Genomic DNA, 25471 nt, shown 5'->3' with positions numbered 1-25471 from the left:
TACATCAAATCACCTTTGTTTATAATTTGGCCCCTAACATAGAGCAATTTAAAATAAGTTTTCTTCACCCTTGTCCTTTCTTCTTTCTACCACTCTCAAATGTTACACCAGCCTTTTGTTTCCTATTTCTCTCCTCTTCCTTCCATTATGTTGTTATTGATATGGTTAGGTGTAACAATTTTATCTAATAATTTGTTCTATCATTTTACCCATCACTTTGGAAAATAATAAAGAACGAAAAGGATTTATCAATTTACAAGCATTCCATTTATCATTACTCAAATGAAGAGAAGGTAACTTTGTTGGAAAATTTTCTTTTTAAATAAAAAATGATTCAATTTAAAGAAATTTTATTTAAATATAAGCTCTTATACCCTAAATTAAAGTTTTTTTTAAATGTCTTATAATAATATCGTGTAAATTTAAATTCATACTTTTCTTTGTAATGTTTAAAAGTTTAATTCATTGGTCACCCACAAGTCATAGAATAGGTTTTAAGTAATCGAAACAAGTAAAAAATGTCTTTGACATATTCCATCCATCACAAGTGACTATCACTAGTTATTGTCACAATCAAGCTTCCCCTGACTATCTTCTTCTTCACTAGGCAATTGCCACAATAGTTGATGGGTGATAGTTATGATCCTTCTATCTCTCTTTTTATCCATATAACAACTAAAATAAAAATGCCACCCTTACATTTTAATATAAACTTCTCTTAGTAAAAACAAAAAAAAAAACCTCAACTTAGTTTAAAAAAGAGAAATTATGTTTGTTCATATTGTGCATATCTTTTGTCTTTCTTAGAATAATTTGAAGGTAGAAGGCTTTAGTAAAGTAAACAAAGCATCATTAGCCAAGAAAGTCGATTTGTTGTTTTATTATTAGAGCAACATATTTTAATATACTAAATTTTGGAATACAACCACTAAGAAAAAACAAAAAATAAAAAGAACTCTAGATAACTTATTTCCATGATTATTTTTCATTGTTACAAGAGGAGAGAGGGAGAAAGAATAAAAACTAAAAAAAAAATAGAGAAGTCACTCTTTTAGAGAGTAGGGTTGTCAATTTTATCAAGTCACTTGTTACTTGTATAAGTAAAAAAGATAGTACGATCTGGTTATTCACTTACAGACTGTTTGGAACCCATAGAAAAAAAAAAGAAAAAAAAATAAAAGGGGAAAGAAAGTTATTTTCTGTTGTTTGACAGCAAAGGATCATTGAGAGAAAAGAAAATACGAGTAAAAATCACTTTCTCTCACAAAATTATGGAATTCAAGGAGAAAAAAAATAGAAACTCGAGAGAAAATTTTAATAATCAAAATTTTAAAATTTACTAATTTTATTTTCTTTTTCATTTTTCACGTATATCCAAACTATATTTTTTTCCATTTTCTCTCTCACTTTTCATAAGCATCTAAAATAATTACAAGAGTCGAGTCGAGGAAACCCATATTAGAGGTGATAGTAAATAAAATATTAAATACTATTAAAATGAACAATACGAAGAAAGGACTAAAAAGAGAATACAGACTCCATTAGGGGCAAAATTGTCATTAGATCAGCCGGTGGGCCCAACCTATATTTATTTGTCGGTCGCCTTCCCTTCACATGGTCGAGAAAGGACAAAAGAGAATCAACTCGTCATCATCGCCCAGTCCAGGGGTTTATCTTCTTCAAAATTACGCCTAATCAGAGGCCGCCTCTGATCTCATTCCACGTGGTCTCTCCTGTGATCCAACGGATATCAATTGCCGAGAGCAATTTCGGCGGCAAAGGAAAAAGAAATCGGGGTTTGCCATGCGACGACGGGAGGCGTCGTGGAGAGCGTCACTGGGGGTGTCAGCGGCAGCGAGACAAACAATTGAAAACGAAAGTCGGAGCTTTTTATTATAAAAGCAGCGAGGGCGGATGGGAGTTGCGGACTTTGGAGAGTAGAAACATGGGGGAGGATCGAAGGTACAGGTGGCTGTGAAATGAGTGCTCAATTTCACGCTCGCGTACTTTTGCTTTTTTTCTCTCCGTCTGGGTTTCTCTTTTTGACTTGAAATGCCTGGAATTGGCTCTGGGCTCGTCGGACCGCGCCCTGGGTGAGTGAAACTTGGCTTGAAGATGTTGGAGTTTCAGGTTCTTCTTTCTGGTTAATCATTTTTTTTTTTTTATTGCTCTAGTTGTTAGTTATACCTTTTGTTGTTTTGTCTGGTTACATGTCAGTGTTTTTGTAGTTTGGAAATAGTTGGGATCGACTGTGGGTACGTTTTTGGGTGAAGTTGAAAATGAGTGGTCTCATGTCTAGTTGAAATTAATGCTGAGTTCCCTGGTGGGCGGTCCTGGGTTTTTCAAATCACTGGCATATCATGGTCTGCTTGGATGCATGGGTTCCTGATTTTTCACGCTCTTTCCTCCATCTTGCTATTTGGGTGCGATCATTCAATTTCTTCTGTCAGTGGGATCACTTCCGCTAACACCATGTTTTCATTTTTTTTTTTTTTTTTTTTTTTTATAAATCTATCTTCTTCCCTCCGTTCTGTTTTTGTTCTACACTACTCATTTACGTGGCTTGTAAATTTTCTATTAATACCATTTAGTATCATTGATATTTCTAGGCTTGATCCTGTAGCACAAGGTTCTATGTTCGAACTCAAAGCATTTTCAACATCATTCATTTTTCTCTAATGATCTGTTTCCTAATAGTAGTAAATTCCTATTACTTTTGTTGCTCTCTTTTTAGAGTTAAAAGACGCAAAAAGCATTTTGATAAACAGGTTTTTATTCTTGTGTTTGCTGGTTAGCTAAGTCTGCGTTTTTGGGAATGTGCTGAGAAGTCTTCAACGATTAGTTTCAGAAGAATTTTATGTGCCATGTGGTGGTTTTGTCATCTAAATGTTTTCGTTTTTGGCTCTAGGTTTGATGATTCCTCCGAGGATTCTTGTGTGTATGTGATGAAGTTGTGCTTCGGAAATTTAATAAAATGGGCTAGCTGGTATTGTCTGTAATAGGCTGCAAGTGAATTTATGGCTTCTGCTAGTCTGGGACATGGCGGTGGGGGCAGCTCAAGGGGAATAAACAGTTTCAAAGGATCTTCCAGTTCAGTTGATTGGCTTGGGAGGGAAATGCTTGAGATGAGGTTAAGGGACAACAGCCTGGAACTGGATGATGATAGAGTAAGCTGGTGGTCTTTGGAAGTTTTTTTACGTTCTTTTCACAAAAATGCCTCAATTTCATTTCATTAAGGTGTTTTAGCGAGGGGATGTTGGAAAGTACTTGGATGTTTTCTTGGGTGTGTACTGATTGTTTGCAATTAGCCTACCAAGCTGTTTTCACTAATCCCAGGATCGTGTTTAGGTGTTTGTCAATGCATGCACTGTCTCCAAATGGAAATATCATTTTTAGTGAAGCGCCATGCATCGGGCCAGCCTTTGGGATACAGGCTACTGCTAAGCCTTCATTATTATCGAAGGCTTATAGTAAAATGAGGTGTTATCTACTCTTCTGCGGCAAAAAAATTGCATCTCACAGTCAAAAAATTTGCAGGATAGCGAGCCAGATATTGTGGATGGCATGGGTGCTGAGGCTGGACATGTAATAGCAACAACTATTGGTGGTAGAAATGGTCAAATAAAACAGGTCAGACTTTCAGAAGTTCTTTTGCTTAATATCATTAATACGATAAGTTCTGAATAACGATGACATAATTGTATTGTGATTCAGTCAGTAAGTTACATAGCAGAGCATGTGGTGGGTACTGGTTCTTTTGGAGTTGTTTTTCAGGTAAGTGTGGGGTACCGTACGGGATTTCAGTGACCTCATTAGTCTCTCTTCTTGCTAATGTTAGAAATTAATTTTTTCTAGTGTATGGTTAGGCTAAATGCAGAGAAACTGGGGAAATTGTGGCCATCAAGAAGGTTCTTCAAGATAAGCGCTACAAGAATAGAGAGTTGCAGATCATGCAAATGTTGGATCACCCAAATATTGTTGCTCTTAAGCACTGTTTTTTCTCAACTACGGACAAGGAGGAGCTATACCTAAATCTTGTTCTTGAATTCGTCCCTGAGACAGTTAACCGGATTGCAAGGCATTACAATAGGATGAACCAAAGAATGCCCCTAGTATATGTGAAGCTCTATACGTACCAGGTTTGTGGCTATTTTTTACTGTGACTTATTTATATATATATATATATATTTTTTTTTTTTTTTTTTTGTTGAACTAAGCAATTATGATTCTGATTTAGGAAAGTACTTCAACTTTTTGATGAATAATTAATGAAAGTTGTCTCTCGGTGGATAAATTTAAAGAGTCTTGCAGGGAAACAATTTTTTGGCACCTCTCTTCCTCTTTGACTTTTATTTTATTTTTTTCTTATTTGTTTCTCTGGCTGAAATTATGTTCTGTGCTCATCATGCACTCCTTGTTCCTTAGGGAGCCCTCTTAATGAATTCCTTTTCTCATTATTATTAAAAAATACCATTTACAACAACTTTTTACTGATAACTGTGTCTTGTCTACAACATTTTTTGTGCTGATACTTATCTTTGGGTGATGATCTGTGATGTAGTATCTCAGCTATGTCTATGACAATATAATGATCCCTGTTTGACTATTAAAGAACCAAAATTATGCAAAAAAATGGTCATTTTATTAGATTGTTTTTGTTTCCTTGGAAAATGGAAGGCTCTTCATGCATATACCATACACATGCCAAAATGTATTAGATTCGCACAAAGTGCTGAATGTTGTACATAAATGGTTCCGGCAAAAAGTTCTTAGTTTTTCAATCCTTAGAAGTCTCTGTCCATGCTAATGAAGAAAAAATTGTAATCAGAAAATAGTTGCTAAGGGGGCTGAGAATTCTTATACCCTACTGCTTGACATTTAATGTAGCACGAGTATCTGCATTCACTAACAAATAGTTCTTTTTTAATAAATTTACTTTCTGGCAGATTTGCAGGTCGCTTGCTTATGTACACAATTGTGTTGGCATTTGTCACCGTGATATTAAGCCACAGAACTTGTTGGTAAGGTTTATCTCCCTGAATGTGATATAAATTTTTATTTTTATGTGTTCTCGTGTCTTTGCATGGCATGGCCATAGTTTTGTCTCTTTAAATTGTGGTGGGGCAAGCACCCGAAAGGAGTAAACTATCTTTGCATAACTAATTAAAAAGTTGTGCTGTGTCCTAGCTAAGAAAAATTAGGCACAGTTTAGTTTGCCAGAGTCTGGTTTGCAGGCTGTAATTGGTGAAGTCCTGTACCTTTTTTACTTTCCATGTCATCTTTCTGGACCTAAGTACGGTTTAATGAGTATTAAGATGCCTTATTGCCAAATATTTTCTCCCTAAAAGCGAAAGAAAAGAGAGAAAAATTGATGAAGAATAGATGAACAGAGGCTATTTTAATCCCCATTTCTCTCATTGAGTGAAACTGGTTGTTATTTATTCAATTATATATTAGATTCCTTTCTTTTTTGTATAATCGTTTTCCTTATATGTTGCTTTGCAATACCTAAACCATCAGATAGCCTCTCTTGTGTTCCATTTCAATGTGCGGCCATGCTACTATTTTTCTGAAAGCCTGCTTGTTACTGCAATGCTCTGATATATTCCTTCTTCTCAGCAACCTGGACTCCAAGATCTGTTATCCAAAACTGTCTTGGGTTGAGGTGTAATGGTCAAATAAATTTGTGGCCTTAATGCAGATATATAAATATTGATAATCTTTTCTTGGTAGGCAGTGGAATCCCCTTTAAGGAGCAATTTACTCTGTCATGTTGTTAAGCGTTAATTAGAGCACCATTTTTCTAAGAAACTGTCAGAGTGCACTGTCTTTAGTATTACAATTTCCAATTTGAAGCCAGTACAAACATTTCCTTGAAAATGTTAATGAGTAAATTCCAATTTTCAGGTGAACCCTCACACTCATCAGTTGAAACTCTGTGATTTTGGGAGTGCAAAAGTGTTGGTAAGCCTTTTCCCACTTTAAATACAGACGAAACTCCATTTGTGCTGTACATTTGATGTTGATTGATATGTATAATACAGGTCAAAGGAGAACCAAATATCTCTTACATCTGTTCGAGATATTATCGTGCTCCTGAGCTCATTTTTGGCGCAACTGAGTACACTACTGCAATTGATATGTGGTCTACTGGTTGTGTAATGGCTGAACTACTTCTTGGTCAGGTTGTTCACTTCTCTGGCAAGTTTTAGTTCTTAATTAAAAGAAAATAAAAGTATGGACCTAAGTCTTTATAAGGTTAGGTGCTCCCAGTTTTGAATTTACCATCAATTTAAATTTAATGATTTAAAATTTGAATTCTTATTATTCTACATTTATTTATTATTCTATGCATTAATGTTGATATTTATTGGTGATTTTTTTCTTATTTTTACACAATTTTGAATGATAAAATTGAAATAATGGCATTGTAATAAATATAATTAAGTAACTGACATTCCTGTAAATAGCAGTGTTGTCAGAACCAGAGTGGGCCGGCCGGTTCAACCTGGTTGAACCGGCATCAGACTCCTGGCCTGTTCTTACATAGGGAAGACTGGGCTCAGCTTAAAACAGGAAATCCCAGACAGTGGTCTGGTCTGACCGCAAACTAATCGGTTATATTGGGTCAGTTGAATAATCTGCATATGAAGGGATGAGATAAAAGTTTTTGCTGGACGGAGGATTCGAAGCAACGACCATACACTTACATGAAAAAACACGTAGTAGCCAACCAAACTACTGGTTTGTGTTTAGATACAAAGAAATATAATGTGTATTATAAAACCTGAAGGTGGCATCTCATTTTTGTCCAATCAGTGGTTGAACCTGGTCTAACCGAGTTAGACCAAAACTGGCTATGCTACCAAGTTTGGCTATACAACAATGGTAAATAGTGTTAACCTTTTTAAGGAAAAAAAGCACCTGACGTCCAACCTCCTTTCTCTCTTCTTAAAATCATCTTACCATAAATATCCTATGCATTTCATTTAAGGACATTGCAAAAATCTGTGTGCAAAAACTGACCCTGCTGTGAATAGAGGAAGTCGCGTAGTGGAAGAAGAGGAATTTCTTCCGCTCGGTGCTCTCTTTTTGTCATTTTATAAGTAACAGCTCGTTTTTGTGTCTGAATGTATGTGGACTGGTCTTCATTCAATTCTTCTCTTGCTTATCTCACTGCCTAATTAACAGCCTCTGTTTCCTGGAGAAAGTGGGGTTGATCAACTGGTTGAAATTATCAAGGTAATAAAGCAATCTTACTAACCTTACTCTTGTTACTGGACTAACAACAGTATAATTATGACTTTCAAATGTTTTACTCAAATTGGTTATACAGGTATTGGGAACACCCACAAGGGAAGAGATAAAGTGTATGAATCCAAACTATACAGAGTTCAAGTTCCCCCAGATAAAGGCCCATCCATGGCATAAGGTTTGTCATCCTCCTTTAATTCTTTTAAGCTATCCATGCTTTCATATTTAATATGGGAAAAAATAATCAATCTCCTGAAACTCTACTTATATGTACATTGTTTTACCGTAGGTTTTCCAAAAGCGGTTACCTCCTGAAGCGGTGGACTTGGTCAGCAGGTTTCTACAGTATTCTCCGAATCTACGATGTACTGCTGTAAGTTTGATCTTTTAGTGTTGGACAATATTGAATTGAGAGTTAAACTTAATTGATCTCTCTCTTTATATTGTTCTAATGGTTTCCTGTGTGAGATGTTAACAGTTAGAGGCCTGCATACATCCCTTTTTTGATGAGCTGAGAGACCCGAATACTCGCCTTCCTAATGGCCGCCCTCTGCCTCCTCTCTTCAATTTCAAACCTCAAGGTAAAACTCTTAGGAACTTAAAACATGGATGTGGTGGTGATTGAAGAGCTCAACAGCAACTTTCACTGCTTATTCTTACTCACATTTAATGGCTTCTAAATGCAATTCGACTTGTTCTTTTATGTTTGGTTTGGACAGAGCTTGCAGGATTCTCACCAGAAATTCTAGATAGGCTTATCCCAGAGCATGCAAGAAAACAGAACCTTTTTATGGCTTTGAACACGTTGTGAGTCTCATCTGTTCATCCTTGGTTGTTCAGTTGGAGGTGAAGTGATCATGTAAAGTTTCTTGACTTTGTACCTACACCCTCTAATTTATTTTTTTACTTTTTGTTTTTTCTTTTGGTTCTTTTTGAAGAGAGTAGTGCAAATATCCACTGGAGTTGGCTTTGCCCCAACGATAGGATTTTTGTTTTTAGCTCGAGGATTGTAATTAGTCTTTTGGAGTTTCTTCTGTACTGGTTTTTGCATTCGTGGATAAAGAGAGAGGCCATTCCATATTAGTAACTAAGTTGTAGAAAAGGAAGTTTTTCATATACCACTATTTTATAAGGCCAAAGAAAGAGGACATAAACCACAAAGCATATATTAGTTTAATCACAACTCTTTAACTATTCATAATAATACTTAACTTTCTTCTGCCACTATCACTTCTGCCAGACAAAGAAAATGTTTTCTTTTCATTAAAAAAATTATTTTTAACAAATAATCCATGATCTTAAGAGTTGATTCGTTAACCTACTGTTATGATCCTGGTTTAAGTACTTATGTCTTCCATTCCTAACAGACTGGTTTTCTTTGTAATATTGGTTAGATGTTTAACATTTAGTATCAGAATAGGCCCTCATGTTGTGAGTTCGAGTTTCGGGACGCACAAAGGTTAGATTAAAATATTGGTAGTTTTTTGTGATAAGACCTGGGTCGGATCAGTGTCGCTGCGTGGGCGCAAAGGTTGGATTTAAATATTGGTAGGTCTTTGTGATAAGCCTTGGGTCGGGCTAGTGTCGTTGCGTGGACATAAAGGCTGGATTAAAATACTGGTAGGTTGCGTCTAGGTATTATCGCGGTCGGGCCAGTGTCGTTGCAGTGCCGTTGTCGTCGGCTTGTGAAGGTGGGGTGTGATGTTAATGTCTTGGGTTAAGTACATATGTCTTCTGTTCCTAACAGGCTGGTCTTTTGGATAGTATTGGTTAGGTACTTAACACTTGCAAACTTTACTTAACTTGTTTTAATAGCATATTGAATTTAGTATAATAAATTTTATTTATAATAGAAAAAATAAGTATAATTATGTTACAATTAAGTTACTCGTTGTCCGAGTTACCTCTAAAGTTAAATATTAAAAAATAAGTTATAGAATAATTAAATTAGTAAACATAAATAGAAGATTAATATAATAAAAATGCCTTTAAATAAAGACTCTTTTGTGAGACTTTCTTCCCATGAGATTTTTTTAAGATTATATTATATTAATTTTGATTTAATAAGACTTCTTATTATAAGAGTCATGTAAGATTTTTTTATGTTGATTTTTCAACATAATTTTCTATCATTATGAAAACCATCATGAAACTTATACCCAACAAGGTTTTGGAGAGTCATGCTTCAAAATGGCACAATTGTAATTGTTTAATTTCTATTAAATCAAAAGAAATTTTAATAAAAAAGTGATTATTATTTGGAAAGAGATATAGATGACAGAGAAATGGTCCAAATACACAGATTGTGTTATTGAGAGGTAAAAGTAAAGATACTATAAATGAAAAATATGAGCTTTTCTATTTTGTGTTCAGACAAATTTCTTGATAGCCAGAGTTCATTAGATGCTACATTGAATCCCCAAAAGAGGATTTCATACGAAAGCAACATATGACTGTCAGATTTAAATGCAACATTGAGCCCCCAAAAAGGATTTTAAAGAATGTCAAAAGTGGGATTTCAAATGAATTCACTTTGGCTAGCCCAAAAGTGTTAGTGTGCGCTACTTAAAATGAGTGAAAGTGAATTACAAAAATGAGTGAAAGTAAAATATGACGCATCACCCTCTGAATTCACTTTCGCACTCACTCTTGACACCTAGCATCTTGTTCTCTTGCTTCCTCTCACTCTTGACGCCCTTCCTCTTGCTTGTTTTTTCTCTCACCGTGCTCTAATTTTCTCCTTTGTCGCCCCTTTTAATTTTTTACAAAGAAAACATATCAAATATGTACTTTCACAATGTGTTTTTATATAATACAGGTACTGTATGAGAATCAGACATAGGCTCTAGTTCTTCTTTTTTCAGGCAAGAAACTCGTCGATTGTAAGTGGGTATGTATGGCTAAACATAATCCGAATAAGCCAATTATTTGTTTTAAGGCATGCCTCGTTGCTAAAGGTTATACTCAATGCTATGGAATCGATTATGAATGAACTTTTTTTTCGATTGAAAAATTGAACTCGATATGTATCTTATTATTCCTTGCTGCTAGTTCTTCCTGGCTTGTCTATCATCATGATATGAAAGATGTTTTCCTTAATGGGGATATCAAACAAGAAATTTATATGCAACAACCACTTGGATTTGTGGTTGAGGGGGAGTCGGTATATTAATTGAGGAAATCCCTCTACGGTCTAAAATATTCTCCTCATACAAGGTTTGATAAATTTAGCCAAGCATTGATACAGGCTGGATTTGACCGATGTTACATAGATCACTCCGTGTTTCTTAAAGACACCCTTAAAGGGAAAGTACTTTTGGTCGTGTTGATGATATTGCCTTAATTAGCAATAACTCTAAGGGCATTCAGAAAACTAAAGAAAAGATATGTGAAGAGTTCAAAACAAAAGATCTAAGACTGCTTAAATACTTTCTAGGTATTGACGTATTACAGTCCAAACATAGAATTATACTATCTCAGAGAAAATATGTCCTTGATCTTCTGGAGGAGACATGAATTATGGGGCTACACCACCAGAAACTCTTACAAAATTATTTGCATGCGCTAATAAAGATATGGATATCAGGAAATATCAAAGACTTATGGGAAAACTTATTTATCTCTATGTAACAAGGTCAAATATCGCATATGTAGTAAGTGTGGTAAGTCAACACATGCACAAACCACAACTTATTCATTGGCAAGCACATGAAAGAATATTGTGACACTTGAAATGAGCTCCAGGAAGTGAGTTTCTCTATAAGAACCATAGTCACATCAACATAGAAGGGTTCTCAAATTCAAACTAGGTCAGATCCCCAGATGACAGAAAATCTACTTCGGGATATTGTACAATGGATGGAGGAAACTTGGTTACATGAAAAAACAAGAAGCAGAATGAAGTTGCAAGGTCCAGTGCAGAAGCAAAATACAGGGCCATGGTACACACAGTCAGTGAACTTCTATGGATCAGGTCTCTTCTCACTAAACTGGGATTCTATAAAGAAGCTGTTATGGATCTATATTGCGATAATCGAGCAGCGATTCACATTACCTTAAATCCGGTCTTCCATGAAAGAACAAAAAGCATTAAGGTGGACTGCTACTTTATACGAGAGAAATTCCAATCTGACATATTATCTCTCATGCATATCTCCCCACAAGGACAAGTTACAAACATCCTCACAAAATCAATCACTCATAAAATCCTGTCCACCATTTGTAACAAATTGGGCATCTACAATGTTTTCTCACCCCCAACTTGAGGGGGAGTATTAGAATGTGGGACCAAGCCCACACGTGTGTGGAGAAAGCCCACACACATCCTTGAAGTGTGGCATGAGGTGTCATCCCATAAAGGATGCTAGATTCTCTCCATTAACCTTGCAATCTTCCCTTGATTGATGTAATTAGGAAGCTAATAGATTGAAGAGTTTCCCTGAACATGTAATGAAAAAAGTATAAATAGGGGTCTAGGTTGAAGGGATTTCAACCAAGCTCTCCTCTTCTCACAATTCATGGAAGAATCTCTCTCTTAGCCTAAAATATTTTTTCTCCCTTTTTTCTCTTCTCTCTTCTCTACCCGAGCTCTCTCTTTGCTCTCTTCTTCTCCTCTTTCCCCTCTCTTCTCCCTCTCTCATCTTGCTTGATGTTCCAAACATGGGGTCCTAAATTCTACACTATTGTTTCTTCTACTACATCATTCTAGTTTAGTGACCTTGGCATAGTGTATAGTGCAACAATACCTTGCTCTTGAAGAAAAAGAGCAAAAGGACCAAGAGCTTGACTAATCCCAACATACCTACCATAGTACTCTCCACCTCCATTAGATCTCACGGTTTTTATTTATTTACTACATTGCTTTTCTACCTTTGCTTTATAAAGATGCATGAATAGTGAGTCATAACTGAAAGTGATAAAGTACTTTTAACCATCAAAATTTACATCAAGACAATAAATATCTGTGTATGATTTCTAATACTTCAGAATTCTTCATGGCACCTTTTTTTTGTGTGTTTGTCTATTCTCCTTTTATGCAATCCACACGAATCAAAGTTTATAATATCAAGAGTCTCAAAGACGATGACATTTACTAACCTTTGGATTCTCTTAGTGGAGATGCGCCCTAATCTCAATGCCAAAACATGGACCATTTCTTATTCATGACACAAGGCTTTAAACAAAGGCTACCCATGCCTAGTCATAATCTTATGGGATGTGGTGTTTTGCAAACTGAGTTGAAATAAACCATCAAGAAGGGTTTTGTTGGAAGATAGGGCCCAAGCCCACATAACTAAGGAAGACCCACATATCCAAGTGTATTAAAAGATGGGCCTAAGCCCATAAGATAAAGGAAGACCCATGTAACCAAAAGATATAGAAGACGGGCTCAAAGCCCACATATCAAAGAGAAAGCCCATAAGCCTACATACAAGATGGCAGGATGGTAAATAAATTATCATCTCATAGAGATGGCATTGATGTAATTAGATTAAAGTTCCAGGGTTAAAACCCTAAACCCTAAACCTTAAGTTCAGGGGTATTATTATAATACAGTAGTTTCATAAATCTATAAATAAAGCTTCAAACGGAGGGTTCAGAATCAAGTCTCTCTCATTTTTCTCTATGACCTAAATTCATGGTCCTGAAAATCAACATAGTATCATAGCATTGATTTTCAGGACTCATAGGTATGGTTTTTTAGGATTCCTTAAACTGGCTATTTTAAACTGGTTTTTTATAGTTCTTAGAATTCAGTTTTCTGATTTTGTTGCTCATCAAATTTTCTTTTATAAAAAATGTCGTAGATACAAAAATCCCTGTAGTTTTACTCTGACCATCCTGTTGATTATCGCTTCAAAACTTAAATCTGCCTCAAGAAATCACAATAGCATTTACTCCAACAGTCTCTTGCTGATACAGTCGCCGATGGGTCTCTAAGTGACGGCAACCAGGTTGGAGATTACACGAATCAGATGGTTCTCGCCCTTGCAAAACTTTTCAACCTTGAAGGATTCGTCCGCCAGGTTGATAATCTACGTCAACAAACCCTACACCAAACAATTCAAATTCTGACCGTCCGGCAAGCTGCCGACTATATCTTCGTCTTCTCCAGAATCCGAAAAAAATTATTTTGAACCAGCTGAGACGTTGTTGGGGAAGAAGACGATAATGTTTCAGCAAACTTAGGTGCTGCCTTGCCGTTATGCCGATGTTCGGATATGCTAGCGTCGCACTGAAAGACTCTGTTTGGCGTCGTTGCCGAAGAAGAAGAAGCAGTCAGCCACCGAACCGGATCGGGGAGCTTGTACGCACAGGTGGTTCCATCGTTACGAAGATTTTAATCGTTTTGTAATTAGCGGTAGTTGCAGGTGTAAAGTATAAGTGAAACGGAAAGTGAAAGTGAAAATGAAAATGAATAAACTAGTGTAATTGAAAGTTAAAGTGAAAGTGAAATAACTCGTTGGTATTAGTGTAGTAGATGTAAAGTATATTAGAAAATAGTTTTCAGTGTTAATACTCAAAATAAAAAATAGTGTAAATAAAAGAATGAGTAACCTTTTATAATATACCTAAATAGATAATTAGCCAAAATAAATACGATTATTATACTAATATGTAATTTAATGTAAAATTAAAATATATTAATTAATTAATTAATTAATATATTTTATTGATAAATTATCATAGTTTATAGTAAATTAATACAATAACTACGTGTGACAATTACATATGTATTAATTAATTATAAAAAAATAATTTAAATGAATATAATAAATAAATAAATTATTTTATTAATAACATAAGATAAATTTTTATGTAATATAAATTAATAAAATATTTCCACCAAATAAAAAATTATTAGTTTCATTAATTATAAAAATAGAATCATTAAACAAAAATATTCGATCAAATGCTTACTTTAACAATATTTTTATTAATAACATAGTATAAATTAATAATATATTTCCACAAAACAAAAATCATTAGTTTAATTAATTATAAAATGGAATAATTAAGCAAAAATAATTGATCAAATGTTTACTTTAACAATATTTTAATTACTACTTTGATACACTAATTTAATACATTAATAAAAATGAATATAATAAATAAATAAATAAATTATTTTATTAGTAAGATCAAATAGATTTTTACTTAGTATAAATTAATAATATATTAAAAAAATAAAAAATCATTAATTTAATTAATTATAAAAATGGAATAATTAAACAAAAATAATTGATCAAATGCTTACTTTAAAAATATTTTAATTATCACTCTTAAAACACTAATTTAATACAGTAATAAAAAATAAATATAATAAAAATATATTATTTTATTAATAACATAAGATAGATTTTTAAGTGGTATAAATTAATAATATATTTCCATAAAATAAAAAATCAATAGTTTATATAATTATAAAAATAGACTATTTAAACAAAAATAATTGATCAAATGCTTACTTTAACAATATTTTAACTACCACTCTTAAATTACTAATTTAATATAGTAATAAAAAATAAATATAATAAATAAATATATATATTATTTTATTAATCACTTAAGATAGATTATTAATAACATATGTATAATAGAATAATAATAAATACTTGATAATGAACTGAATTACTCGTAAACGTCCACAATTCCCAACATAAAAGCAAACGTTTAGATAACAATGAGTTCGTGCCCAAAATGAAAATGTAGTGTAAACAAGAAAATGAGTTACTTTTTATAATATACATAAACAGTAATTAACCAAAAAAAATGGTTACTACCCTGTTGAATTTATGAAAAAGAGTAATATTTCACTGACTTTTTATAATCAGAGTACATGAACCTCTATTTATAATAGAGGAATATAGTAGAGTCAAATTACAATTAAACTACCATTGTTCCAATCATACCCAAAGTCTAACACTTAAAGATCATCACCATCCTCTGCCACTTCAGGGTTGACTTCACCAATGAAGAGCGCGTAGATATTACGAAGAAAATGAACATCAAAGAAACAAAGTTTGGCAAATTCGGGTTTGCCAAGTGCAGAGGTAGATGGGTTCCCAAGGACACCAATGTGAAAACCTCAGCTAAGAGAGAAAGCTCAAGAGACAAACCAAGACTAGATCAGTCTCAAGGAGAGCAATATGAATTTGTCATGAGGAAGAGAACCGATGTCGTCTCCTTCTCATCCGAACGACTTCAGAGGCTAGAGGAACTTATAGAAGAACTTAAGGTTGCGTAGCAAGAGCTAAAGGAGGGCCAACTTGAGCTTCAGTTCCATCTTCATATCGTCCCAAGCCACCTAGCACCTCCTCCTCCACCTGAGTAATAGGTTATGTAATTTTTTTGCTTATTTCTATGTAATCAACTCAATTTTGTACTACATTGGTTGTTTATAAAATGAATGGCCTAGAACCACTTTTTGCTTCACTTTGTGTATCTATTTACTGATGACAAAAAGGGGGAGAAAGAACGAAAAATGAACTCTCTTAAACAAAAAAACCAAAATCATATATACATAAATTAATGGGGAGCAAACTCTAAAATTGAATTCACTCATTTTTATGCTCCTTAGGCTTATGGGTATTGTTATTTTAAGTTTTTCTATGTTAGGTTTTGTCATCATAAAAAATGGGGACGTTATTAACCTAGAGTTGACTCGCATCCATATTTTGATGCTAACAAAACTTAATATTGCTCACAATTTTAAATTAATATTTCAGATGTTTTTCCTTTAAGAGACACAAAAATCAAGATTTTTGCAAAAGAACTAGCAAATACATCTGAAGACCTCAAACTTTGTCGATGTGTCAAGTCATCTTTGGAGAAGCATCCACAAGTGAAGAAATGAAGAATAGAAATTGAGTTCAAGTTGTATAGAAAATCTTAAGAACGAGCCACCCAAAATCTTCAAAATTGAGGTTCAAATGAATTTTTTGGAGCTTTAGGGCATATTTCATTCACAACATGTTTTATCGATGCATATCAAAGTTTTTAACATGTTACAATCACTTAGGAAAGTTTTTATCATGCTTTGAAGCCTAGATTAGAAAATTAGCTTTGACATGATCCATCATTACTTGCCAATGATAGATTATCCAATATACAACCTGGCAAAAAATATAAAACATGATCAAAGAATTAGATGCATTAATCGATTAGACAGAACCTTGCCAAAATATGCTATAAAGCATTATCAATCAAATTTAGTTTTGTATAGCTAAAGCATCAATCCATGATCGATCAGTTGGGGTGGACTGATCAATCAACTTAAGTTTTCTAATCTGCTAAACATGCATCAATCGATCAATTAGCCTAATGTCTAATAAAAATATAGTTGTTAGACATGATTGATCGATCATACCCTTATATTGTTGTCAACTTTTTGCAAACAACCAAATAATGGCTAGTTTGGCTTGGGGGAGTTATAAACATACCTCACTAAATGTGCCTTAAAAAAATATTGAATATTTATTTACAAACGTATTGTATTCAAAACAATTGTTACTTGAAATCAATTTCAAAACCATTTTTAAGAGGATATAAGATAGAAACCTTACAAAATCCAACATCTTTGGAAAAAAATTCTCCTTACATCACATTACATCAATCTCCAAATACACTCTCATGCGTGCTTCAAAGTTGGAGGTCTAGAAATTCTTAAGGAGAAAGTACAATGACAATAACTAATGAAAGATGGTAATAAGGTTATAAGCAGAGAAAGAAACAAACATTCGATATGTAAGCTGAAGAGAATAAGACCTAGTCACTGTAACCACGAACTTAGATCTTTACTTTGAAATCATTTTGATTAGTCAAGCAAGAGAATTTGAAGTTGTTGTTATGTGATTTTAATTTGATTGTGGCATCTATAAAGGAGCTGCTGCTTATAAGTGATGGATTATAGAGATTTTAAAAAATCCAGGGTTCATTGAACTCATACTTTGAAATCTTACAAGTGAACTTGGTCTAGCAAATCAAAACTCAAATATTCAGATCTCTGACTAATGAGATTGAATTGTCAAATTATATATGAGTTAAACTACTTTGGTATTCAACACAATTTGAAAAACTAATCCTTTTACTCAGTTTTGATTGTAAAATCTGGCCATTCATGGATCCTAGAGTCGTTGCTTACATGGAATAGGTACTTAGATTTGTGTGCCTATTTGTTGTGCATGAATTCGAAATCGGCCTATTAAGAGGCATTTGATTGAGATGAAGAGAATGCAAGGAGACCTTGCTCATTTGGTCGATTGTTGGTAAGGCAAGATCATTCCCCACCTAAAGAGAAATTCAGAAAAATTGTTGAAGCTAAGGGAAGAGGTTGATAAGCTTTAATTGTTTTTGTCGTGAGCCATAAGTCCATGTGAAAGAACTCCTTGTGGAAAATCCCTTTATTGTGTCTAGGCCTTGTGTACGTAGTGTGTTGTTGTTGAAAATCCTAGGTGTGGATCTAGGCCAGATTGACTACTATGTTGCTAAAAATCCATTTGTAAATCTAGGTAACAAAACCTAGTAAGCTACTGGAGACTAAATGAGAGTGTATTTATAAATTGGTTGTTATGGTCAATTAAGGGGTGCAAGTCCTTATATGAGTTGCATTGTAAATGACCTTTGAGGTAAATTGTTGTAGAAGTCGTAGGGCAACTCCCAAACATAGTGGAATTTCAAAGTGTAAAAATACTTCGGGAATAGATTAGCAATCCAAAATTGGATAGTGAACCATATAAATCTTGTAGTATAGTTTACATTATTTCTTCTCCGTTACTTTGATTATTTGCTCTTATGCTTGATAGTAAAAGCACACAAGAAGATTGCCTAAATTAAATTAGCATATATACACATAGAATTAAGTAATAAAAAGGAGTTAATAAGGCAACAAAAGCTAACAAGCCTATTAACACCACTCCAAGTTTTTTTTCTCACTACCATATATTAAAATGACCTTGATATTCTAATATTTTTAATTGTGGTAGAAGATAAACAATATGATCCTAAAGATGAAGAAATGCAAAATTGTTTTTTATTTTTGTACCCTGTCACTAGTACCCAACTAACCTTATCTTTGAACCTTTCAACAAACTCTTCCTTGTGTCATTGATCCATGTTTGTCACACCCTTACTAGCAATAAGCTCTTTGTGTTTGCTATTCATCATAGATTTTACAATAAATATGTATTTTAGATTTTAAAAAGGCACACACAAGTACAAGATAAAGATGAATTACTTAAATCAAATATTTTTTTATCTCATCACAATTATCCCCAAAACATCTTCTTGTATTTGGTTGGGTTAGTCTCTAACTCTTTACTACTTCTCAATTCACCAGCCATATTTGAAAGAATAAAAATTTTCCTTGAAAACCTAAGATCCCCATCATAATTCTGATCGGTCCTGTTAAATCTCATTTTTATTTCGTCCAAGTATATTGAACAAAATGCCATGGCTTCATAATTAGTATATACCTTAATGATGGATCCTTCAAGTTGAGCTTTATTCCATATTATGTTTTTTCCACTTACGAAGAAACCTGTTGAAATTCAACGTTTTAAAGCAATTATGACACAAAATAATACAAATTATTACATTAAGGTAATATTAATTACCTTTGTATTAGGTATAATATCACTAATATTACACTATGTTGAAGAAGAATCAGTGGCATAACTTGTAATTATGTAGATGAGTGACACAACTTGTAATTATGAAGTATTTTAAATCCATTTTTCCTCATGTACTAGGGTTTTAACCCTTAACTATAATTAAGTGTTGGCCCAAGTGGCTTCACAAGAGAGGGTGAATTGAGATAATCAAATTAAAAGTGAGTTGTGTGTGTAACTAAAGATTCATGCATATAAGCAATTCAAGATTAATATAACATGCACACACCATAGGGACAAATAGATTTTTTGTTATCAATGTTCCCCTAATGGTAATCACCGTCCAAAAATCCTTGCTTGGGAAAATTCCACTATTCTCAAAAGACCTAATAGCTGGAATTATAAAATAGATTTCGGCTCTCTTTGGTTACGTGTAGCTCAATACATGATTTGTACAATGCCAATCTCCCCAAGAGATTGTTGTTAGATTCTAGTTTTAGCTAGGTCTTTCTATCTAGATTAAATAGCTTTTAAATGAACCTTTCACAAATACAAATAAAAGAAAGGTAAAAATCACGCCCTTACTTAGAGAGATGTTTTTACATGAGAGATTCAAGCTTCCACCTCTTTTGTAGCCCGATGTGAAATGATCAAGGAGCTTGGATTATACGAATTCAAGGATTAATTGAAAGATAAAAGAGACTTTTCAAAGTGTAAGGCTCCCTCTTTCATTCTAAAGCACTTTTAAAGGAAATTTGAAGATAGAGAGTAATAGGTTGAAGATTTGGCAATTAATGCTCATTCACTTCTCTACGCATGGTTTAGTAGGGTATTTATAGCTTCCCCAACTCAAACTAGTATTTATTTGCCTATTTGCAAAAAAAATCAGTACTTTACATAGATCGATCAATCAAAGTACTGACTTTTGCAAATGGGCAAAAATGTCTAGTTTGAGTTATAAATACCCTACCAAACCATGTATTGAGAAGTTATAAATACCCTACCAAACCATGTATTGAGAAGTTATAAATACCCTACCAAACCATGTATTGAGAAGTTAATGAGTATTTATTGATAAATATCCTAAGCCTTTACTCTCAATCTTGAAATCTCTCAAAAAATGTTGAGCTTTACCATATAAAATTCCACAACTTTTTCCATCCTATCCTTGCATTCATATTAGTCAAGCTCCTACAATCATTATTTTTAATATTGTAGTACAAGATTATATTTCCTTTTGACTCTTGTACATCACATCGGTTTCCCTCTAGTTACATATTATGACAAGTGAATGTAAGACGAAAGTTTGTTGCCACACATCAGAATTTTGATACACCCACCATACCATATGTCGTCTATTTCATATTTCATAGATGAACACAACCAAGGGTTCCTTAATTTTAGTTAATGTAAATTTGAGAGGTAATATATGTTATCAGAAGCCAAAAGGCAAGGATAGCCGAGACAATGTGAGTATAAGGCATCAGCACAAAAGTTTCCTTACCTGATTGCTATTGCAGAATATACTTTAAACCAAGTAGTAGCATAAAGCCTATATTTTCCAACAAGTCCTCAAGGCAGTAATATAACTTACAAAATTCAGATCAATGTGAATGATGTCTATGATAAGCAAAAAAATAAACAAAGTGAAATTTATAAAATAGCACATTTGAGATTTGCAGCCTGCTGACGAAGATCCTCAGTCTCCTGTCGAGCTTTCTCCAAACTCTCCCTAAGCTTGCGAATCTCGTTGCTTGACTTGGCTTGCACCTTGTGAGCCCGCATTTCCGCCTCCAGTCTTGCTGCTTGTTCTTCGGCCAGCTGCCTTTCAAGTCTCAATGTGGTTTCTTGCAACTTCTGTTCAATCTGTACAAGCAATTCGACAAACAGGGTCAGCTACCACTGACTTGTCATAAAACTCGATCATATTTCATTTTTCAATTACGGAAAACACCAAATTTGTTATCCTCCAGAGAAAGAGGAATTGGTTATTTACAATGACAAAGCCTCTTCCCATAATAAGACATCATAAGTATTCTTCCCAAACTGATAAAGAACAGATTAATCAGTTTCTCTTGGTGTTTGACCTGAAAAGTTCCAAGAGAGAGAGAGAGAGAGAGATTTTTCACATCATGATGTGGTTCATGAGAAGCATATTACAGTGACCCACCTACGGCTTCCCTAATATTTGCTTTAGTTATTCACCATCCAAACTTTACATGAAGTGAACTGGATTTACTTTATGTTTTAAGGTCTGAAAGCTCAAGTCTATGGATTTTAGATTGAACTTTTACAGGAGACTTTTAATGAGAGAATGAAAGAACTTAATTATAGGTTCTCTTGAGACTACAGTACCCAGATATTTCCCGGTAAAACAAAACATTTCCATCCCTTTGCTTTCATTAGACGTACAAGATAGAATATAGCAGTCCCCCAGTAGCTACAACCAAAGGATATTGCGTACTAATTTTGGTACTCAACTGAAAAGGGCCATATCCATAAACTTAAGGTAACTCAAAGTAAGAACTACAACCAATAAGTTTAGGGTTCGGATCCAGTTATGATTTCATGTAGAAGTATGAGGGGGCAGGCATAATAAAAACCTATGCTCAGTGGAGAAAAACAGGAAAAGGGGGGAAAATTCTTCTTCCTCTTTGTTTTACCAGAGATGGAACACAAAACACGGAAAACAATATTAACATTCAGAACAATAAAGATTGCAAGCATCAATAGGTAATGAAACAGCTATCCAAGTCATTATTTGATAAAAGAAAGTACCACAAATATACTTTATTTTATAAAAATACAATAAAAAAATGGAAACACAAAGCGAACCCTACCCTTTCAGTGAATTGTTTGAGTTGCTCTGCATATGCCTCAGACATCTGGGCCTTCAACACAGATATCTCCTGCTTTGAGTATCCACTCAAGGACTGAATCTCTTCATGCATCTTTGTTCTTTTATCCTATCATAAACACATATATGATAATTAGCAGTTCCCATACCACATCTAGGCCCATTCTTTGTATTTGCATTAATATGGAAAAAAATATCACCTTAAGTGTGGAGAATAACTCGTTGGAGTATGGTATGCCACCATTTTCTGATACAACATTGCCTACAAGTGACATCAACTCATTGACCTGTTCAGCCCTCTTAGCCTTGTCTTTTGTCTTATTATCGAAAAGCACAACCCTATTTTTACATTGATGTAGAATATCCTGCACAAAAGTTACTCACTATCAATAATCATAGTTAGAACTAATGTGACAACCACTCAATAGAATAAAAATAAATCTTCAACAAGATATACAACCACAAGACCAGAAAGAACAATAAATGTGAAAAATAACCTTCAAAACTTTGGGGCAGTTATCTTCCAAATATTCTGTCAATGTCTGATCATTTTCTTCCAGCTCATCCCCTCCAGTAAACACTACTATCATGTAATCACTAATTTTCTCTCCAAAGACATTCTGCAAGCTTTGAAAGGCAGCCTTTTCTTCCTCTGAAAACCGGTTTCTAATTGAGAAAACCAGAAGGACAGCATGAATTCCATCCTTTGCTAAATCAATGCATCTGACAATCTCTTTTGATATGTCCATATGTGTCAACACCGTATCAAATAGCCCTGCAAATGACTTGAAACATTAGAGATCCATAACATATACCGTGATAGCATGTAAAGTTAATATACAAGCACCTGCCAAAATGGTGGTGGTAGAGATTTATTGGGCTTGATTTGTGAAACATAACTCTGGCTACAAGGGTTAATGAGTGGTATATTCCATCTTTTGTCACTACTACCACGATTCTTTTTCGTCATTGCCAGAGATACTTTAACTACAGTAATCTAATCATCAGATTACTCAGTTAATGAGCGATATATCTAATTTTCTGTCACTACTAGCAAGTGACTTTTTTCTCGCTGCCTGAGATACTTTTCACTAGAGTAATCTAATCATCAGATTACTATGTAAATAATCTCTTGCAGGATGTATACATGGGTACTTGGAGTAAATTGACAGGATATAAAATGTGAAACCCCTAAAATTCGTATGTGCTGTCATTGTAGCAAAACAAAAGTAAATGCCATGTTATTTTTAACAATGAAAGAAAAGATTATACCAGGAGTGTCAATAACATTCACAACATGGCCATCTCCTAGAACAGTTTTATGCAATTCACAGGTAGTTGTAACACCAGAAGCCTTAGCCTTTGACACAAAGACCTTCCGTCCAAGTATGCTATTTCCTGTTGCACTTTTCCCATTGCCAGTCCGTCCAAGCAATACTAATGTACTGGGAGAACTAGATGGTGAAGTGAACTCCCAATCATCATCCACCATACTTCCACCCATCCTGCAATTATAAACAATATTTAAGCATAGTTTCTAGCATGGAGAGCATATATGAGAAGAGAGGAATGAAAAATGGCTTCAAAATAGTAATGGAGGGATCAGAATAGTTTAGTGGAAGGATAGTTTCATCCTATCATACACTTTTTGATTGATTTTTTTTCTAGGGAAGTTGGCTTCATTACAATGACAATAACTAATGAAAGATGGTGATAAGGTTATAAGAAGAGAAAGCAATAAGAATTCGATATGTAAGCTGAAGATAATAAGACCAAGTCACTGTAACCACGAACTTAGATCTTTAATTTGATTCGTGTAAACTCTATGACAAGTTCAACTAGTTTTCATAACCACAATTAAATTACAAATATACTTCGACTGCCATTGGCTTGAGGTTTTTATGGTAAAAAATAATGTAGAATCAACTCAAGAAGAAAATCTATCAAATAAAAAAATAGAAATCATGAATATACAGAAAAATGGGAATGATGGACCTGAAACACCAGAAATAAAGCAATAAGCATCGATCAATGCAAAAAAAAAAGGATAAACCAATCAAAACCTCTATGTTTCTTCTCATTTGAAAAGAATATAGGATTCAAATATAACATGAGAAAACAAAACGGAAAAATTCAACAAAATTCTCATCAATCAGAACTCAAAAAACTTTTAAAAAGAGTTCTTACAACTTGACCATTACCAGGAAACACCTCCGTCACTCAATTTGGGTATCTGCGCGGAAGTTACTAGAGAACAGCATTACTTCAACAAAAACCTTACAACTATAACCCAGTTGAAGTAATTCAAAAAAGGGTAATTCCGAAGTTTCTTTCCTTTTACGGTACACAAAATCTAAAACGCTCAACAGCACAATTTACAATACTTTCAACTCAATGACTCCCCAAAGAGCACAAAATCGCTGCTAAGCAGCATATTCAAGGGGAAAAAAATCACACGATACGCATCATAATTCCACCCAGATATTGCAAAGAAAACTGAGTACTCACCTGGGAAAACAGCAAAAAGATATACCTTGAAGAGAGCAGGAATAAGAGCAATTGTGTGAAGAAAACGAAAGGGAAGACCTAAATTATTGCTTCGGGAGAGTGCAAAGTATCTTATTGGAGCAGTAAAGGTAGCACTTCCGGAATCCTTGGGACCACCGTAGCTGACAAGGAACTTTCGCGTCATCACGAGACTGCGTTTGGTTGGATAATAACAAACAATCCGTCCCCCCTCTTCCACGGGGTAAAAATTATTTTTATATATTTTCGTGCCATTGATCCAACACAAAAATTCATTTGATTCGAAACAAGTGAAACTCTTATGTCAGCCATCTGATCTATCATGAGACTGTAATTGGTTGATAAGAATAAAACTAAAGAACAAACAAGTCGTCCCACCCTCTTCCATAGGGTAAAAGTTATTTTTATACATGAGATAAGATATAAAATATAACCCTTGAAAATACTTTTATTTTGGCTATGATAGACTTGAAGTTTATATTTTCACACTATTGATTCAATATAAAGAGCTATTTGGTTTGAAACATGCGAAACGACTATCTTAGCTGTCCAATCATGATTGGATAACTGAGATAGTCTATGATCAGATGACTAAGATAGTCGTTTCACATGTTTTGTACCAAATGGTTTTTCGTATTGGATCAACCCTTGTATATTTTCAAATGTAACTTTTGGATTAAAATTTAGTGCTCAAATGCAGACTTAATGTTAATGCTAGTTAACCTAACCTTTAGCCATCATTTAAAATAACTATGTCACCCTAGGGACAAGCTACTCTCTACTTAGTGGCATTGAACACGTTACCAAGACATGGTGTAATGTGAAGTTGGAAGATTCATTCCCGTCTCAATCATGGTATACAACTTTGTGAATTTCCATCAACAATTGCCTTAAAATTTCCTCACCTTCCTCTTTGTGTGGGTCCTCAACATATGCCCGAATAAGTTGGTCAATCTAATGTAGTTTATGTCGATCAGCCACTTGTAATTGGCCAAAATCAATCAGCTATATACTCTCATTTTACACAGAGGACTAGGTGTGACATCAACTACACAAACAACGAGTGTTAGTAATAAAAATGGATAAGATAAAAAAAACATTTCTAATGAATTGGATGTTATTACTAGAAAGACCTACAACATCAGGGGTCCTATTGGTCTATTGCTATCTTGGCCCAGGCGGATAGATGAATCTTCCTATGAGGAAGAACCTCGTTGTGGCTCCA

The 25471-nt window shown here is 34.1% G+C and overlaps 2 protein-coding genes across 5 annotated transcripts; one reads left to right on the top strand and one right to left on the bottom strand.

Moving 5' to 3' along the window:
* Window positions 1–1857: 1857 nt before the first annotated feature.
* LOC137945222 (shaggy-related protein kinase kappa) lies at window positions 1858–8345 on the top strand. Of its 2 annotated transcripts, none has more exons than XM_068790997.1 (13): window positions 1858–2093; window positions 2909–3167; window positions 3538–3630; window positions 3715–3774; window positions 3867–4139; window positions 4947–5021; window positions 5908–5964; window positions 6045–6185; window positions 7192–7242; window positions 7337–7432; window positions 7544–7627; window positions 7733–7835; window positions 7974–8345. In XM_068790997.1, the coding sequence occupies exons 2-13, from the start codon at window positions 3018–3020 to the stop codon at window positions 8063–8065; spliced, it is 1275 nt and encodes a 424-aa protein (XP_068647098.1). In that variant the 5' UTR covers window positions 1858–2093; window positions 2909–3017; the 3' UTR covers window positions 8066–8345. The 2 variants fall into 2 exon arrangements, with proteins under 2 accessions (XP_068647098.1, XP_068647099.1); XM_068790998.1 differs by having other exon boundaries at window positions 1858–2130.
* Window positions 8346–20346: 12001 nt separating this feature from the next.
* LOC137946277 (immune-associated nucleotide-binding protein 9) lies at window positions 20347–24340 on the bottom strand. Of its 3 annotated transcripts, none has more exons than XM_068792509.1 (6): window positions 24254–24340; window positions 22993–23225; window positions 22218–22495; window positions 21921–22085; window positions 21704–21829; window positions 20347–20729 (listed from the first exon to the last, which is right to left on the bottom strand). In XM_068792509.1, the coding sequence occupies exons 2-6, from the start codon at window positions 23222–23224 to the stop codon at window positions 20517–20519; spliced, it is 1014 nt and encodes a 337-aa protein (XP_068648610.1). In that variant the 5' UTR covers window position 23225; window positions 24254–24340; the 3' UTR covers window positions 20347–20516. The 3 variants fall into 3 exon arrangements, with proteins under 3 accessions (XP_068648610.1, XP_068648609.1, XP_068648611.1); XM_068792508.1 differs by having other exon boundaries at window positions 24229–24328; XM_068792510.1 differs by lacking the exon at window positions 24254–24340 and adding an exon at window positions 23922–24181.
* Between the last annotated feature and the right edge of the window lie 1131 nt (window positions 24341–25471).

Source organism: Aristolochia californica, unplaced genomic scaffold (genome assembly GCF_029961685.1).
Source record: "Aristolochia californica isolate CCGP_79_NKW_82.1479 unplaced genomic scaffold, dmAriCali1.0.hap1 SCAF_12, whole genome shotgun sequence".
NCBI classification, from domain to species: Eukaryota; Viridiplantae; Streptophyta; class Magnoliopsida; order Piperales; family Aristolochiaceae; genus Aristolochia; species Aristolochia californica.
The sequence above is the reverse complement of the archived record's forward strand: the minus strand, read 5'-3'. Positions and strand labels throughout refer to the sequence as shown.